The sequence below is a fragment of the Emydura macquarii genome, unplaced genomic scaffold, assembly GCF_026122565.2.
Source record: "Emydura macquarii macquarii isolate MOO-44397 ecotype Brisbane River unplaced genomic scaffold, CSIRO-AGI_Emac_v2 contig_1790, whole genome shotgun sequence".
Lineage (NCBI taxonomy): Eukaryota > Metazoa > Chordata > Testudines > Chelidae > Emydura > Emydura macquarii.
The window spans coordinates 15,173,845-15,191,973 of NW_027131927.1; the positions used below are offsets into that span (position 1 = coordinate 15,173,845).

Here is an 18,129-nt window from a genome sequence, read left to right on the forward strand (position 1 = left end):
GAAAAAGAATCCTCCCCCAGGCCAAAGCCATAGAGCCACTTCACAACTGTTACTTTAACCAGTGGTTTAAACTGCCTTTTGCACTGCAGAACCATGCTGGTTCCACAGTCAGAGGGCCCTCAGTGGTCACTAAGGTGAATTTATATTTGCCCCTTCGTGTGTGTTTGGGTTTTTTTTAATCTGGTTAGATAAATCTTGCTGTTCATTAGGGACTCAATCCTGCACCCATACAAATCACTAGGAAAACTCCAACTGTCTTCATGTCCTAAAAAAGGGGAGTATTTTTGATACAATAGTTCTGGAAAATTCAAATTCTGTGGCCTTCTAAAGTAAGTGGTTACACTTCAAAACATTATGCAGTGCTCTGCATTTTGTATTCAGCAGCAAATCTACATAAGAATTTAAATATCTAATACTAAACATCTTTAACAAAGAAAAATTACAATTAACAATGCTCAACCAAAATGTAGTCATGGGACTGGTTTCAATATCCAGGATGAAACGGTGGCTGCTGCCAGAGAGCTGGAAACAAAGAAAAATATACTTGAGAAATAATTAGGAAATATAGATTCCTCTTTACACCATCCAAAGCACCCAACACCACCGCTTTGCAACTTCTATAGCAACTTTTGAAGGTTTTGAAAGCATTCTGAGACTCTGAAGCACTGACTTTCATCCTGTGCAGGGGGCAGCAATTAGGTGCCTTAAAGTCCTGTGATGCAAAGTCCTTCCGCCACAGGTGAATTTCAGCCTTTATAAATATTTATGAGTTTAGCTTAACCCCACTTGCCCAAGGTTACATAAATTGTCTGTGGATTAGCTAGGATTAGAACTCAGAATACTCGATTCCCAGTCCTATGTTTCAATTACTATAGCATAGTCCCTGTGAATGAGAGTCTATAAATGTAGCCTATGGGTTGAAGTTTCAAATAAGCCTTAAGTGATTCAGGAGTACAAGTTCCATTGAAAGTCAGTGGAACTTGTGCTTCTAAGTCAAATCCCACCAATAGTCTTATCCATTAGTGGCAAATACTATTTTAAATTAACATAAGACTCAAATAGCTCATAAATTATAAACACCAGAAAAATATGAGAAATTTTCTCAGGAGGCAGTAAACCAGCACTGGGCACTGGCAAATGAAAAAAAAAAAATCCTCTGCTCTTTGTAAAATAGAGCTTACTTTAGTACAAAAAGTAAATAAATATCTTCCAATCCAAACCAGGATGTGCACTCAACTCTCATCATCACCTTTTTTCATTTACTGGGAGGAAATGGCTATCTCAAAGAGAGTGGTGTTGGAGAATGGGGGTGGGGTTAAAAAGGCCTGCTAAAACGTGATAGCTATGATAGCAAGACTGAACTGATGATAATTGTACCCAATTTTTTATATGTAACTTTGTGCACACAGTAAATATATGGTTGCTGGAAACAGGAAAAGGAAGATGCTTGACACTACAGTAACTGGAGTTCATTGAGATGTGTGGTCCCTCTCTGCATTCCACTGTAGGTGCACATGCGCTCCATGCGCCTGAGACTAGAAGATTTTTGCTAGCAGTGTGCGTTGGACCATGCCTGTGCCCATAACTCCTCATGATCCAAACAGAGGGCATAAGAAGCAGTGCAGACCGGCCGCCTCTCCAGTTCCTTCTCTACTGTGAATCAGCTTAAAGATCTGAAGAAGAGGGGAAGGAGGGCGGGTAGTGAAATACAGACAGGTACCACACACCTCAAAGAACTCCAGTTACTGTACAGGAAAGTAACTTCCCTTTCTTCTTCAAGTGCTGGTCCCATGTGTATTCCACTGTGGGTGATTGACAAGCAGTGTTTATTAAGGAGGAGAGTGCAAGGACCTCTGGAAGGCTACAGACAGTAGTACAGCAGTGCCCAGAGAAGTGTCAGCTGCAGAGGCCTGCACCAAGGCATGATCTTGCCATTGAATGTGGGGCTGTGTCAGCTGCATCAACTGAGGCCTGGAGGGAAGATCTAGTGATTAATCTACCCTCCTCAATTATTACCTGGAACTGTGATCTGTGCTCCTGCAGGAGTTTGTCCATAAATTCTATCAATTTAGAGTAACTGATGAAATCATATTTCAAGAACAATGCCTAACAGCTGGCTATATGAAATTCCAGGCTGACTGAAGTGAACCAAGCCCAGCGGGTCTAGTAATTTAGCGTCTTCATCTGACAAGGTGGACTTCATCTGATGATATCTACTTCTTTCAGTAGTCGCTTGAACTAAAGAGTTCGGGGCGGGGTGAGTAAATAAAAATTCTACCCCTTTAGCTGGTACGTAGTATTTCTTTTCAGTCCTTTTGGTGATGGCAGCACATGTCAGATGATCTCAGCAGGCTTCATGATGGCCTCATTCATGGTGAGTGCTATCCTGCTTGGCCATGTACTCTAAAAAATGTCGAGGAATTTGTGAGGAGCTTCATGTACCTCCTCCAGTGGGATTTAGTGGAGAGTCTCAGCCATTCTTCTCAACAGGTCTTGAAACTATCTATAATCATGGAGAGGAGGTGAGGCTGGTGCCCTTGCTTCATCTGTGAATGAAGTTACTATCAGAGCAAGCAGTACCAATAGATCTAGTTTTTCTTTGTCCTCCACCATCAGTACTTGAGAATCTCTGTCTTGTCCCTAGGAAGGGGGTGTATCATGATTCATGATGCAAGCATACCAACTTGGGGTATCATACATATATGTTCCAGCACCCCAGTATGGTCAGTGAGATGGGTCGAGCACTGTTTGGGGAAGTCCCTATGGCATGGGATACCATTGGTCCCGAGGTGGATATCCAATTTTAAGTGACCTTCAGGGAAGGCAAGAAGTCCCAGATGCTCTGTCTGGGCTGTCATTTGACTGAGGGGGCAATGGTCCTCCACCAACATCCAAGTCCTCCTCTGAGGAGAATGTAGGCTCCACTTCTAGTGGTGGTTCCATCAGAACTGTGGTTGATGACATCTCATGGATGGTGGGAGGGACCGAGAGCAGCTTTTTCCCTCACACCATCTTAGTGCCAATGGAGTCAGGATCTCTCTAGTGAGGATGGGATCCAATAGGAGACTCCGAATCTAGGAGCATAATGAAGCTCTCTGGAGTTATATATCTGGCCGTGCTTGTGGAAGGGCAAGAGCTCTTCTCTTTTTGTACTATCTTAAGCTAGTGTTGGTATGGTCTTCAACACTGAAGCCCCTTTACTGGGGTGCTACAGTGCTGTCGGTCCAGCTTTTCTTTAGTTGGTACTGATAGTTGACTTTCTTGAGATCTCAATTTTTCAGCTTTGTCCATATTGGTAGTATCCCATCTCCAATTCCATCGGGGCACCTTTTCTTTTTGGAGCTTGTAGATCAGTAACAAGATACTTATGAGCTCTTGAGACTTCATGGCCAGAACAAGATGTCTCCCCCTGACTTCCAAGGTGCTGGGGAAGAAGTTCTCCTCTTGGAAGGAGGAGATCGTGGAGATCCACTCAATCGATCCCAGATGGGCCCTCTGGTCAACGCTGTTAATCCACCTCCCCGAAAGAAGTAAGGTTGCATCAACAGGAGGGCATCTCCTGTTGACGCAGCACCGTGAAAATGCTGCAGTACAGCAACATAAGAACGTCAACGAGAGATATACCAGCTACATTATGTAGCTAGTGTATCTCCCGTTAACTGCCGGCAGCAATGTAGACCAGGCCTAAGTCTGTCTTTTCATGCTTGGTGGGCCTGGCTGGGAAAGGCATGGCAAATATTGCACGTGGAAGCTATGTGAGCCTCTCCAAGGCAATAGAAGCATTTCTGGTCGTCACTGACTAAGAAGACTTAGGGGGTAGAAGATGCAGTTCTTAAAGCCCAGGAGCTTTGGCATAATAATCACCCAAATCTAACTTACTAACTGAGTACTAAGTTAAACACTATCGCTATCTACTAACAAGAAAAAATATTTACAATATTTACAGAGAAACACTGAAGGGGTTCCATCTCAGACCTTGCAGTAGTAGAAAGGAACGGGAAAGGTTGTCAGTCTACACTGCCCTTTATGTCCTTGGTTCAGAGCACAAGGAGAGTAAGTCCACAAATATGAACCAATAGACACTATAAGCAAAAATCTTCTGGTCTCAGGTGCATGGAGCACATGAACACCCACAGTGGAATATATATAAGGAACACCACTTGAGTAGCAGTATTCCTTTTACAGCTAAGGGGTGATAATCAGGGGATTTGCTAGTATCTTCTTTCTCAAGACGTAAGTGTAATAATATAATCTCCACTCTTCTACACTGAACCACAGACTCACAGGTAAGGTGTTTTGTACAATACATTTAAAATGTTTCAACTAGATGCTTGGCAGCATTTGTACACACTGGGCCAAATTCTCATTTATATGTGACCAAGGGCCAAATCCTGAGAGCTAGTTATGCAATCACAAAGTGCTAAAGATCCAAGCAACCTATTTCCACACTCTTCATTGTGATGAGGGAGCCTGAGGATGGCAAACCCTGTGTGGAGAGGCACAGAGGAGTAAGTACAGGCACAATGGGGAGAAGGGGAACCAGTTCTAGAGAGGGTCACTAAGGTAGCCCCTCTATTTTTCTTCTACTACAGCTCTGAACCTAGGCCAATTAGCCTAGTTAAGAGCTTGGTTATGCAGCTGCTTTGGTTATACAATGAAGTAGTTCTATAAACAAACTGTCTGAGACAGGTTTCAGAATGAAGAGGGGCACCCTCAGGGAACCAGGGTGACATTCACTCCTCTCTCTAAAGAAGGCCAGCACAAGGCCTATGCATCATTTAAGTCCTCAAAATAAGAGGTCAGAAAAACTTAACTGGAGCACAAGGGAGAATTTCACTCCATGCATGTATCATTAAACACAGAAATATTGAATAAAGAGAATGTATTTGTTTTCCAGTGTAACATTAAAATGTAACAGTTTAATAACTCAAATGGAATGCACAACTAGATCATTAGCATTAGACACTGACAGTTAGGAAAACTATAAGGCTAGAAATGTTCAACTAGTCCAGGTACCTAATGGCTGAGAAACGTTTAGTGCTTTATCAATTCTTTTACAGTAAAACACTCATTGGTAGAGGGCATTGTGGAGGTCATGCTCCCAGCCTTTAGGCAGGGAAGTGCTTACTACATTACTCAACAACTGCTCTGCATACTGGCAAAAGAGACTTCATAATCCCTAAAGGAAAGCATCAGCACTACATCATAATACAGTGAAACACTAAATGAGGATGGATTTTTGAAGAGTGAAACCATGGGTAAAACTACTATAGATGCATGCCTGCACTGCCCAGTTTGAAAGATATTCAGAGGTGACTCTGATTGTAGGAGAGTCTAGTTTACACCTCTGCATTTGATATAATGTATCATTTGAAAATCACTGGATCAAGGCCAAGAGCTTAGTAGTATTTGTTTGAGGCAGCAAAGCAATGTCTAGATGTAAACGCCTGAGGTCACTGCAACAAAAATATGAAAAAACCACTGAATTTAGTAGTCATGTACTTACTGCTGCTCCAAACAGCTTCTGAGGATGATCCTGTATTGGAAGGATATGGCAAGGGTCCTTGTGACCAAGGCTGACTTGCATCATACTGTGGTAAAGATGGCATCTGAGAGCTGTAAGGAAGAGGCATCTGAGAACTAAAATATCCATGCATTGGATATTTTTGAGAATAGTTAGGCCTTTGTAGCTCCCCAAGAGCAGCATAACTAAACGACTGGGAGTAAAACATATTAGAACATGCATTATACACGGTACTTGCAATTGCAGATGTGCCAGAATAAGCAAGCTGTTGCACTTCATAAGTTATCCCCTGGTAGGTCTGGGTTATGGAACTGCCATTGCTATCACTTTGATGATAGGAGTAACAAGAATAGTAAGGATAGGATGTCTCATAAGCCTGCACAAAAGAACCTTGCACTGGAGGTGTTGATGGTGGAAGTTCATTTTGAAAGAAAGAAGAATGTTCAGTGGGGCTTTTTGCTTTTTCATTGGAAGGTGGTTCCAAAAGAGAGCACACTGATCGTGATTCTAAATTTGGAGGATCTGAAGTACTGACAGGCACACTGCTAGGACTCTCTGAGTTCTTCTCATGTTTTTCTTTTCTATCAGATTTTGGAGCTAAATTATTAGTTGTACTATATGCAGGCAGTAAACTGGATCTTGATATATTTCCTGTGGTGTCTGATTGTTGCACATGTTGTAGATTTAGTGCAGCAGACGTAGCAGAGGAACTAGTACCTAGTTTTGTTGTTGACCTAAAAGAAGACTTTTGTGTTGAACATGAAGCATTCTCAAGACACTTTTGAAGTTGTGGCTCTTTTTCTAAAGACAAATGGACATTTTCACATTTCTTGTCACAGGATGCAAAACTGTCCCTATGTTTTCTTGCACTTTTGTTAAAATTACTGTTTCTTCTGATCACACGCTTTAGGTTTGCTGAATTCTGATGGCTGCTTAAGCCTTTTAAATTAACAAATGAGCTTTTAGAAGCATCTGGTGTAGATTTAACATGTGGAGAGCAATAAACATCTTCCAAATCTTTTGAATGCAAAGGAGAGCTGGGTGATCGGTCTTGCACAGCTTTTTTTAGAGGCCTCTTGTTTCCTAGATTATCCAGTGAGATACTCAATCCTAGATCTTTTTCATTTTGGAGATTAACTCTTGCATTTGCTCTAAAAAAAAAAAGAAAAGCAAAAGCAAAACATAATTATATAATTGTACATCCACACTTCCGTCTTATCCAGCTGATAATAAAAAATACATATGCACCACTATCAAATACTGGTAGTAAAATAATTGTTTATAAGTGATATGCATAAAACATCTGCTTTAATCCTTTATATATACATGGATTATAAACTCACTAGTCCATGCTATTTTATAATTAATTAGAGGATGTAATAGTGTGGAATATTATTCCACACAACTTTATTGTATTTTATAGTCCAGAAACATGTTATTCAACATTGCAATATTTTTTCCAAGTGGACATTATTCTAGAATTTCCACAATGGTTGAGTCGATGCAGTCCAGTGTGGAAGTATTCTACCTGAGCAAAACTGAACAAAAGCATGATCCAAATCACACACCTTTTGTCAGAGGGAAGCTGAAGGAATTCTCTTCCTTGATGTTCTCTGTCCCCTAACCACTGGATGCTGAAGAAAATGGGTAGGATTCCACCCATTCTCTTCCTGAAAAAGCTTTGGTAAGTTCAATGCCTTTAACTGGTGCCCTGATCGCTGAACTCAAATAGAGTGAGTGGTGCAACAATCAACATACTTCATCAGCTCCTATGATATGTAGGCAAAGTGAAAGAGTGATCTCGGATTCCAGACTAGGGAGATAAGGAATGAATGCTCTGGTCTGAAGCCAGGCAGCTGGTAGCCCTATAAGTGTCTTTTACTAATAACAAAAATATTTTCTTGCAAGGTAAGAATTTGATAACTCCACCATAAGTATTGATCCACCATTGGAGCGCTGAAAAACAATAGCATATATCCCATTTCTAAATTTTCTACAACATCTAGAAATCTGATTTGATATACTACAGGATTTAAGCTTCAAGTGTAATTTCTACTCTTTCCTCCATCCTAAAAAAGTGCTGTTAATCGTCATTCCTTCTGCAACACTATACCAATATATACTCTTCTTCCCACCTAGCTCCCTGCACCATCCCAGTTACAAGGAATTTTATTTCTTCTTTGAATTTAAACAGCTGGTTAGTGATTTAACTGAAAACCAACAAACGAACTGTGGTACTGGAGCTTTAAGAACAGTAGTGTCTATAGTAAGACTTGTCAGATGGCAGCAATTGAATCTAGAATTAGAGATTGACCCCATGAATGAAGTGGATGTAACTTGTAAGAAAGAACCTGCTAATTCATCTCATTTGTTACTTTATTTTTCTTCTTGTTATTCTGATCAAATTGAATTGTAGTTAATTAAAAAGTTGTATGTGGCTTATTGGAAAATCAGAGTCATAAAAGAAAAATCATTGGTGAGGAATCTTTGATGGAATTCTTGAAACACTAAGGTGAATCAGTGAAGCTACAATTACAGAAGAGTTTTGTATCTGAAAAGAGAGGACGAGAAATAAAGGGAAAAGACTGGTAAAAATGGCTATGTATGTCAAATGGACACTTTTCATTTTGATAGCAGAGTTGAGGATTTGAGTTTAAATACAAAGGGTGCATTTGTATTTTTATGCCAATGACACTGAAGTCAGTCACAAGTTCCAACTCTGGTTAGAAAGAGATATCTATACACTTAAAAGACTTATGTTTCCCTCAAGAGCTAGGTGACATGAACTAAGAGGACATGAAGTGCTTAAAAACACTATGTACTCTAAACAAATTTACCAGCGAAGATACATTTCATTTAAGGTGCAAAAAAAAGAAAGCATATCTAATTTTCTGACTACTCTTAAAGCTGTCCATAATCTCTGTCATTTCAGTAACAACTTAGAAGAAGTCTTTCCAGGACGGTTCTGTAATTCAAATCAGAAATAAAAAGTTAAGAGAAAGGCCACTGAGCATAGCTCATAAAAAGGATCTTAATCTGAAAGGAGCAGTAGATAGAGCTTTGGTATTTATTCTGTTTCTGTTGGGCGTCTCTGTTTGAATAAGTGTGTCTGCTTAAGTGTCATATAAAGTAAAAGAAGTGAGCATGATCTGTGTTTCTGTTGTTTGTGGAACACATCAATGTCTTTTTAACGAACTGAAGTGCAGAAGTTGAGATAAAAGGACATGCAGTTCATTTACAGGTACTCATTTACAAAATGTGTGTATTTTGGCAACATTTCTGTGATTATTACACTCATTTATTTGCATTACGATTGCACCTAGGAGCCCTAGACATGGACCAGGAACCCATTGTGCGAGAGACTGTACAAACACAGAACAAACTGTTATGTACTTCATGTCAGCATAGCTCTTCTTTGGGCATTTTAACAAAAGATACAATGGTCACCATTAAAAAAAAATCTGTACTGCCAACCCCAAACATTCAAAAGTCATGAGTTAGGCCTCAGAAAATTATAGGACTAGCTTAAAAATAATCATTTACAAAAATTGTAATGTTTAGGTTCTTTTTATTTGCCTTCTGATTTTCAAGCCTTCAGGGGTCGGGTTTCAGACTTTTCTCCACAACCATGAGGGCTAGAAACTTACTTTAAAAAAATGAAAGCTGAGATTCTCATGTAATCAAATGATTCCAACTTGTCATTTGACTTGTAGTAAATAACAAGAGTGAGCAGTGCTGATCATCTACTACACTGTGGTATCCAAGACACATTATTTTCATAAATTTGAGTACGAAACAACCATGTGATAATAATATGTCAACAATTCTCTACCTGCAGATATTTAGGTGTAGGTTTACATTTTCTGAACTTTTGGTAATATTTAAATTTTAACTATTTAAATTATGCAACCTCCTGAAGGTTTGGAATCACATGTGAGAAACTATGCTCTTGATAAATGTAGGTGTCAATAAAGAATGACTGTTAACTAAGGAATATAAAAGAGTATTAATATCATTAGCATATTGGTTGAATTATATTGCCATCAAGAAGGTAAAGTGAACATGAAAAGTTTGGCTAGAATTTATTTTTTAAGACCGCAGATCAAGAGGAGAGGGAGCTTTCAAAGGTGTCAATCTGATTCTGTGGAATGAACTCACACAAGAACTAAAAGGGACCATCACAAACCTCCTCCCTGCCTTCTACTCCAAGTGCCTGGCACTCTTCTCTGACCACCCCACCTAACACAAAGACAGAGCAGCGTGGCCTTTTCTAAAAAAATCCCTGAAATCAGAACAAATCACCAAATTGCACTGCACACACAATTCTCCCCCAGGGGAGAGGATGAAAGAAAGAATGACCACATGTGTAGTCTGGGAGCATAATATAGTAAAATCTCATTTCATGGGCAAATTAGTGATAGAAAGGTAAGGGAGGCGTCATTTGATTGGAAAAATCTAAAGAATCATAATTTCAATTGTATCACCCTCTGTGGCATGGCAGGAGGGACTCATTGCCCCCCATGCTCCCAGCTCCAGGTCCTCTGATTGGTGGAAAATTTGATTATACAATGTCATTGGGCTGAGCTGAGTATTATTCGAAAGACCTTTCTTCCACAACTAGAATGGTACCAAAATGTGACAAACCTAGAAAAAAAGACAGTTACTCACCTTGTAACTGTTGTTCTTCGAGATGTGTTGCTCATGTCCATTCCTTTGTAGGTGTGTGCGCGCCTCTGTGCACAATCACCAGAACTTTTTTCCTTCAGCAGTACCCATAGGGCCGGCTCCGGCACCCTTTGGAGCCCCATGCACATGCCACGATATATGAGGTGCTGCCGGCCCTATGCCCCCTCAGTTTCTTCTTGCCGCCAACTCCAGCAGCGGAGATGGGGGGGCGGGTCATGGAATGGACATGAGCAACACATGTCAAAGAACAGTTACAAGGTGAGTAACTGTCTTTTCTTCTTCGAGTGCTTGCTAATGTCGTGTAGGTGACACTCAAGCAATGCCTTGGAGGTGGGCCGGAGTTTCAAATGAGCTGCCTGCAGCACTGCTCTGCCAAAGCCAGTGTTGTCCCGTGTCTGCTGGACAATGGCGTAGTGGGACGTGAACGTGTGCACCGATGACCAGGTGGCAGCCCTACAGATGTCTTTTACCGGCACCTGCGCCAGAAAGGCTGCCAACAACTCTTGAGCTCTGGTCGAGTGGGCTGTGACTATCCCAGAAGGGGCACTTTCGCCTGCTCGTAGCAGAACTTGATGCAGGAGGTTATTCAGGACGAGATACGCTGGGTGGAAATAGGTAAGCCTTTCATCCAATCTGCCACTGCAACAAAGAGTTGAGTAGACTTCCAAAACAATTTTGTGCGCTCGATGTAGAAGGCTAATGCTCACCTAACATCTAGCGTGTGCCACCTCCGCTCCTCCTCCGAACCATGCAGTGTGGGAAAAAACACAGGGAGAAAAATATCTTGGTTACAATGAAAATGGGAGACCACCTTAGGCAGGAAAGCTGGATGAAGTCGTGACTGAACCTTATCTTTATAAAACACAATATAAGGAGGCTCCGAGGTCAGCGCCCTAATCTCGGAGATCCTCCTTGCCGAGGTAATTGCCACCAGGAAAGAAACCTTCCATGATAGCAACAGCAGTGAGCATGTAGCCATGGGCTTGAAAGGGGGACCTGTGAGCTGGGAGAGAACCAGGTTTAGACCCCAGAGAGGCACTGGATCACAGACCTGCAGAGAGAGCCTCTCCAACCCTTTCAGGAACCTAGTTGTCATAGGGTGAGAGAAAACTGATCCCCCTCCAATGGCTAGTGGAATGCCAAGATGGCCACTAGATGAACCCACAGCGAAGCCACAGCTAGGCCCTGGAGCTTTAGATATAATAGGTACTCCAGGGCCGCCTGTATCGGCGACGACCAGGTGAAATTCCATGGGACACTACCCAGCAGGTGAACTGCTTCCATTTCGCCTGATACGTGACCTGGGTGGAAGGCTTCCTGCTACCCAGCAGGATTTGCTGAACCTGCATTGAACAGGCTCGCTCATCCGCGTTCAGCCACAGAGCCTCCATGACATCAGGTGTAAGGAGTCCAGGTCTAGGTGCAGCAGGAGGCCGTGGTCTTGGGACAGGAGATCATGCCACCTCGGCAGTTCCAGTGGGGGTGGTGGGGGGATGATTGATAGTTCCAGCAGCATGCTGAGCCAATACTGATGCAGCCAGGCTTGTCCCTTTTGATTTTCAGCAGGACCTTGTGAAAGAGCGGGATGGGTGGAAACGTGTACATCAGGCTCCCCCTCCACTGCAGGAGAAAGGTGTCGGATGGTGACCCAGCCTTGAGAGGGAGTAGAACTGTGGGCATTTCCTGTTCCATCCTGATGCAAACAAGTCCACCTGGGGAAAGCCGCACCTCTGGAAGATCATAGAGGCCACCTTCGGGTGAAGCAACCAGTTGTGGCAGGGTAAGAATAACCTGCTGAGGCAGTTCGCTTCGTTGTTCCTGACTCTCAGTAGGTGAGAGGCTATTATGTGAAAATCGTGCCTCACCGCCATGTCCCACAGGTGAACCATCTTCTTGCAGAGGGCTGAGAAACGGGCTCCCCCTGCCTGTTGATGTAATACACGGCCGCTGTATTGTCCGTTAGTACGTGCACTACCTTGCCTGCAATGAGGTGAAAGAACATCGCACAAGCTAGGCGTATCGCTCGTAACTCCCTCACGTCGATGTGCATGTCTCTCTCCTCTCTCGACCAGACTCTTTGCGTGCCAAGGTTGGCGGTGATGTAGACCCCCACCCCAAGTCCGAGGCATTTGATACCAGTGTAACCAAGGGGACTAGCTCTTTGAACAGTAGATCTCTTAGCACTGCATGGGGGTTCTGCCACCAATCGATCGCAGACAGAATGGGGGGGTGGGAGGGAGGAGACTGTGACCACCCAGTCTAGGGAGTGCCTGCTCAGAACATAGGTCGAGGCGAGCCATGATTGAAGCGACCTGAGTTTCAGCCAAGCAAGTTTCACCACATATGTATAGGCTGCTATATGGCCTAGCAGCTGTAGACAGTACCTAGCTGTAGTGGTAAGGCAGAGGTGCAGGCAAGCAATCATGGCCAACATTGCCTTGAAACGTGGCTTGGGAAGGAAAGCCCTGGCCCATGAAGAGTCCAGGACTGCCCTGATGAATTCTATTCGCTGTACAGGAGTTAATGTGGACTTCTACTTGTTTATTAGTAGGCCGAGGCGGTGGCAGGTGACACATACAAGGTCTGTGCTGCTCTGGACCTAGGACTGGAACCTGCCCTTGATTAACCAGTCGTCCAGGTATGGGAAAATTTTGACCCCCGGCGCCTGAGGTGCGTCGCCACTACTACCATACATTTCGTAAACACCCTTGGGGCCAAGGAAAGGCCAAAGAGCAACACCACAAACTGGTAGTGGAAGCTGGCCACCACGAAGCGGAGGAAACATCTGTGGCTGGGGAGAATAGAAATATGGAAGTATGCGTCCTTTAGGTTGAGGGCAGTGTACCAGTCTCCTGGATCTAGGGAGGGAATGATGGAAGCAAGGGAGATCATACGAAATTTCAGTCTCTTGAGATATTTGTTGAGACGACGCAGGTCTAGTATAGACCTGAGACCCCCTTTCACTTTGGGGATGGGGAAGTACCTTGAGTAAAAGCCTTTTCCCCTCATGTCTGGTGGAACCCCTTCTATGGCCCCCAGGATGAGAAGGTTCTCTACCTCTTGCATGAGGAGTTTCTCGTGAAAGGGGTCCCTGAAGAGGGATGGGGAGGGAGAGTTGTTGGGAGAGCTAGAAGCAAACTGGAGGGCATAGCCTGCCAAAACTATGCCAAGGACCCAGCGGTCTGATGTGACCTTGGCCCAATCAGACAGGAAGGGAGCTAGGTGGTTTAGGAAGGAATGGGTAGGATCCTGGAAATAGGCTGAAATGCCACCCTCAGGCACACCTTCAAAAGGACCGTCTTTGATTGTTAGATTACCTAGACGACCCCTGCTGGTGGGTCGAGGAGGACCCCAGCATTGGTCGGCGTCTCCTAGACCTCCTGTTTCTGTCCCTTTGTCTATAGGGTGCAATATGCTGCAGCTGGTATCTTTGCTGCTGGTTTTGAGGAAGGAATTGGAGCCTTGAGGCCTGGGGTGTATAAAGGCCCAAGGAATGGAGCATGGCCCTCGAGTCTTTCAGATCATGCAATTTTGCATCCATCTGGTCCGAAAATAGGGCCAACTTGTCGAAGGGGAGGTCCTGAATAGACTGCTGGACCTCCTGTGACAGGCCCGAGGATTGCAGCCACAAACATCTACGCATACCAGATCACCGAAGCCATGGTTCTCCCCGCTGAATCTGCTGCATCCGAGGCTGTCTGCAGCACTGCTCTAGCTACTGTAATGCCCTCTTCTAGGATGGTGCCAAAGTTCAGTGCTTGGTCCTGGAGCAAAGCCTCTCCAAAACGTCTGAGAGTCCCAGAGTTGAAATTATATCTGCCCAGGAGAGCCTGCTGGTTGGCAATGCAAAATTGTAGGCTTGCCGTCAAATAAACCTTTCTCCCAAACAAGTCCAATTTCTTATTATGTTTATTCCTGGGGGTTGAACCAGGCTGGTCCTGCCTGTCCCGCTGGTTGGCAGCATCCATCACAAGGGTACCAGGAGAGGGGTGGATGAACAGGTATTCAAACCCTTTAGCCTGGACAAGGTACTTTTTCTCGGCCCTGTTAGAGGTTGGGGCCACCGAGGAAGGGGTCTGCCATAGGGCCTTTACTATTTTTAATACCCCCTTTTGCATGGGAAGGGCGACCCAGGCTGAAGCAGCCACTGCCAACACACTGAAGAGGCTATCTGATGCCTCCCTTAGCTCCTCCGCCTCCAGCCCTAAGTTCGAGGCCACCATCTTGAGGAGTTCTTGATGAGCCCTGAAATCATCCATGGCTGCCGATGACCCTTAGGTGACTGCTCACCCGGGGAAGATGAGGAGCACTGGAGGGGTGCGGAGGGTGGTAGCATCCCTTCCCGCTTCCAGGAGGCCCTAGCCGAGGTCCCTTCCTGGGGGTCAGAGCCATTATCGGAGACCGAGTAATGATCCTTCTCCAGAGCTGGCGCAGACTGCACCCCACCAGATGACCTGTATGAAAATGGCCCTGGCCCCACCGGGAAACCCCAGGGACTGCAATATGGGCACTGGGCTGGCCACTGCCCTTGAGGCCACCCCAGAGCTATCACAGCAAGGGGCTGCTCGAGCACCATTTGCAGATGGTGGTGTCTCGAGACTTGCTGTTCGATGACCAAGGTGGGGTTGCTGCAGAGGCTCCTGCCAAACGGTGCCGCATGGAGGGGGAGTGATGACACAACCTCTGTGTCCCCCTTGCTCCGAACAACGCCCTCTTGGCATTGCTGAACGCAACAACAAACCCCATTGCCGGCTCCTTGATCGGTGCCACCGGGCCAGGGAACCATGCACCGACGGAGAGCTGGAATGCCAAGAGCAGCACCTAGACTCCGATGACTTGCAGTGCCGATTCCCCCTTGGTGCCGGCTCCACCTCCAGTGACTAGGTTCTGTGCTGTGCCGGTGCAGGCAAACTCCTCGCTGCTGGGGAGCAGGAGCGGTGCCAGCTCTCTTCTGAAGAGCGTCCACACGAGGATGACCTAGACCGTGCCACTTTCCCAAACGCGTTTCCCTCGGTGCCAGAGACCACAACCGGTGCTGAGAAGGTGGCAACCTTCCCCTGTGCTCCACTGTAGAGGGGTGCTCCAGTGACCGTGACTGGGAGTGCCCCCTCAGAGACTGACACCATGACAACACCTCCACTCACAGCAACCAGGCTCTTGGAGACAGTCTCCCCGGCTCTGGGGATCGTCGAAGCCACACAGGGGGCCCCAGCATGGACTTCCCCTTGGACACTGGCATCCTCTCTTTTGCCAGATCTGGTGCCCAAAGAGGAGGTGGTGTAGGCAAGGACATCAGGCTCCTTGCTGCCTGGAAGGCCTCTGGCCTCAACAGTGTTGGCAGGTGGAGAGATCCCCTTCTGCTCCCCATAGTCAGGGATGGGTCTCTAGGTAGGGACGCACCCGTAGGGGGCAAGCTCATGCCCGGACAACTTTCTGCCAGCTGTGATCGGTGCAGTCCCGCACTCAACCCCGATTTTTTTGACAGTGTAGGGGAGTGGCCTCGCGCCGCACGTTGTTTCCTTTGCTTCTTCCTCGATGGCGAGGAAGAAGTTCGGTGCTGCGGCAGATCTGGTACTGATTGTGCGCTTTGCACCAATGCCATACTCAGCACCGAGGCAGAATGTGCCTCCATTAGTAAGGCCTTCAGGTGGATTTTTCTATTCTTTTGAGTCCACGGCCTGAAAGCCTTACAGATCTTGCACTTATCCTTGCGATGAGCTTCCCCCAGGCACGTTAGGCAACTGTCATGGGGTCACTCAGTAGGAATGGTTTCCCACAGAAGACGAAGGGTTTGAAGCCTGGCAATCGGAGCATGCCCCGCTCCTGGGCAGAAGTCCCAGCCAGGACTATCCCTATACTAGCTATCACTATTAACAGAAATTTAAGGCTAATCTACCTAAGAAAAACAAAACAAAACAACGAACAATTAACAGGTATGAAGGGTTTGAAAAGCACTTGTGATGCAAGCTGAGCAGTTCCAGCAACCATCACAGGCTGAAAGAAGGAACTGAGGGGGCGTAGGGCTGGCAGCACCTCATATACCGCGGCATGTGCGCGGGGCTCCAAGGGGCACTGGAGCTGGCCCTACGGGTACTGCTGAAGGGAAAAAAGTTCCAGCAACCATGCATGGAGGCACACGCACATCTACAATGGAACCGACGTGAGCAAGCACTCGAAGAAGAACTATATAATACATATTCAAGTAAATGTGTAAAAATCACCTATTTTTAATTATACTTAACACAGGAATGCATTGCTTTCATAAAAAAAAAGACAGATCTTTGGTAATCCTAGGGAATTTAAATTTGACATGTAGGACTGAAAACATTTATTCATCAAAGTCATCATTACTGTTGTCTCTGCCGAGGGCACCACTGCTACACACAATGTCACACTGACAGTATCTGGGAAGCACTTGCACATCTCCGTACAAGGCAGGTTCCTGGCCAAACATTTGCAGGGCAGTAAGCATCTGGTCTTTCCACACAAGCATTTGATTAGCTGAAAGATTGATTCAGGAATGCAAATCTTGGCAGGTCTGATTTGTCAAAAGCTTGCACTTCAGCCATATCATCTATGATTGCTAAACTGGATGGTTTCTGCTGGCATAATGTATCATTCACTTTGTCAGTAGATGCTGGCTTAGGAAGACCTTGCAAGATGTGCATTAATTTGCTTTTCATCTGGCACTTAGGCATTGTTCCATTGCATTCAAACATTGATCATGGTACCACAGAGAACTCATACCTTCCCCTAAGCTGTACAAGGAATTTGCTACAGGTTTTGGAATGAATTGTTAAACCAGCAGTCACTTGTCACAGATTATGCATACAACATACAATTGTTGTGTATGTGTTGAAAACCTGCCTTTCACTCAAGCACTCATACATGAGGCTTTGTGATAAAATGGCAGCTTTGTGCTCTTATTGCTTGCTGTTATACTTGCTGGTGCTGAAGTCACTGTGATCACCAATGCACCACTTAAAAGTAGTAGTACTGGTCACACGGTATTATTTTTCAGGTTTGGCATCAGTAAGGTGATCGCCAGTGTAAAAAATCAGGATATATTTTTTTTCAGGGGAATGGTAGGGGAGGCAGTTGCATATGTAAGACAAAGCCCCTAATATTGGGATGGTCCCAATAATATAGGGATGTCTGGTCACCCTAGACATCAGCTATGAATCCCTGAAACTCCCACATGCTGCACGACAAAATGCTTTTACATAAAAAATGCAGCAGTTGCAAACAGAATCTTCATATTACTGTTGACATCAGTGCTTTCTTCCACTTTTGATAGCACCATGTCTTTTGCAGATTAAGGTCAGGTGCTGTGATTCATTTCTGTGGACAGGATTGCTAAAAACTAAGTCCATATTCCACAGTTCAGCTTCAATAAGTGCTTTCAGAGCCTTTCTGCTACGCATTTGTTTCTCTTCAATCCCATTCAAAGCACATACTTCTCTGCGCTGGCCATCATCACGATGTTCCCATCCATTAGAACAGTGGTTCTCAACCTTTCCAGACTACTATTCCCCTTTCAGGAGTCTGACTTGTCTTGTATACCCCAAGTTTCACCACACTTAAAAACTACTTGCTTACAAAATCAGACAAAAAATACAGACATGTCACAGCACACTGTTATTGAAAAATTGCTTACTTTTTCATTATGGTAAAAATGATACAATTATAAAATAAATCATGACTCCCAGGTTGAGAAACACTGATATAATATGTAGAGCAGTATAAACAAGTCATTGTATGAAATTTTAGTTTGTGTTGACTTCACTAGTGTTTTTCATGTAGCATGTTGTAAAAGTAGGAAAATATCTAGATGAGTTGATGCACCCCCTGGAAGACCTCTGCGTACCCTCAGGGGTATGCGAACCCCTGGTTCAGAACCACTGCAAATTCTTCTCAAA

General features: G+C 44.7%; 1 protein-coding gene across 1 annotated transcript in view; it reads right to left on the reverse strand.

Annotated features, from left to right (window-relative positions):
- Positions 1-453: 453 nt before the first annotated feature.
- The window catches only part of TEX15 (testis expressed 15, meiosis and synapsis associated), a 72,913-nt gene continuing 55,237 nt past the window's right edge, over positions 454-18,129 (reverse strand). Inside the window, exons 8-9 of the mRNA XM_067557359.1 lie at positions 5,507-6,675; positions 454-522 (exon numbers count right to left, since the gene is read on the reverse strand). Coding sequence (XP_067413460.1) covers positions 485-522; positions 5,507-6,675 — 1,207 coding nt within the window. The 3' untranslated portion in view covers positions 454-484. The remainder of the gene's footprint in view (positions 523-5,506; positions 6,676-18,129) is intronic.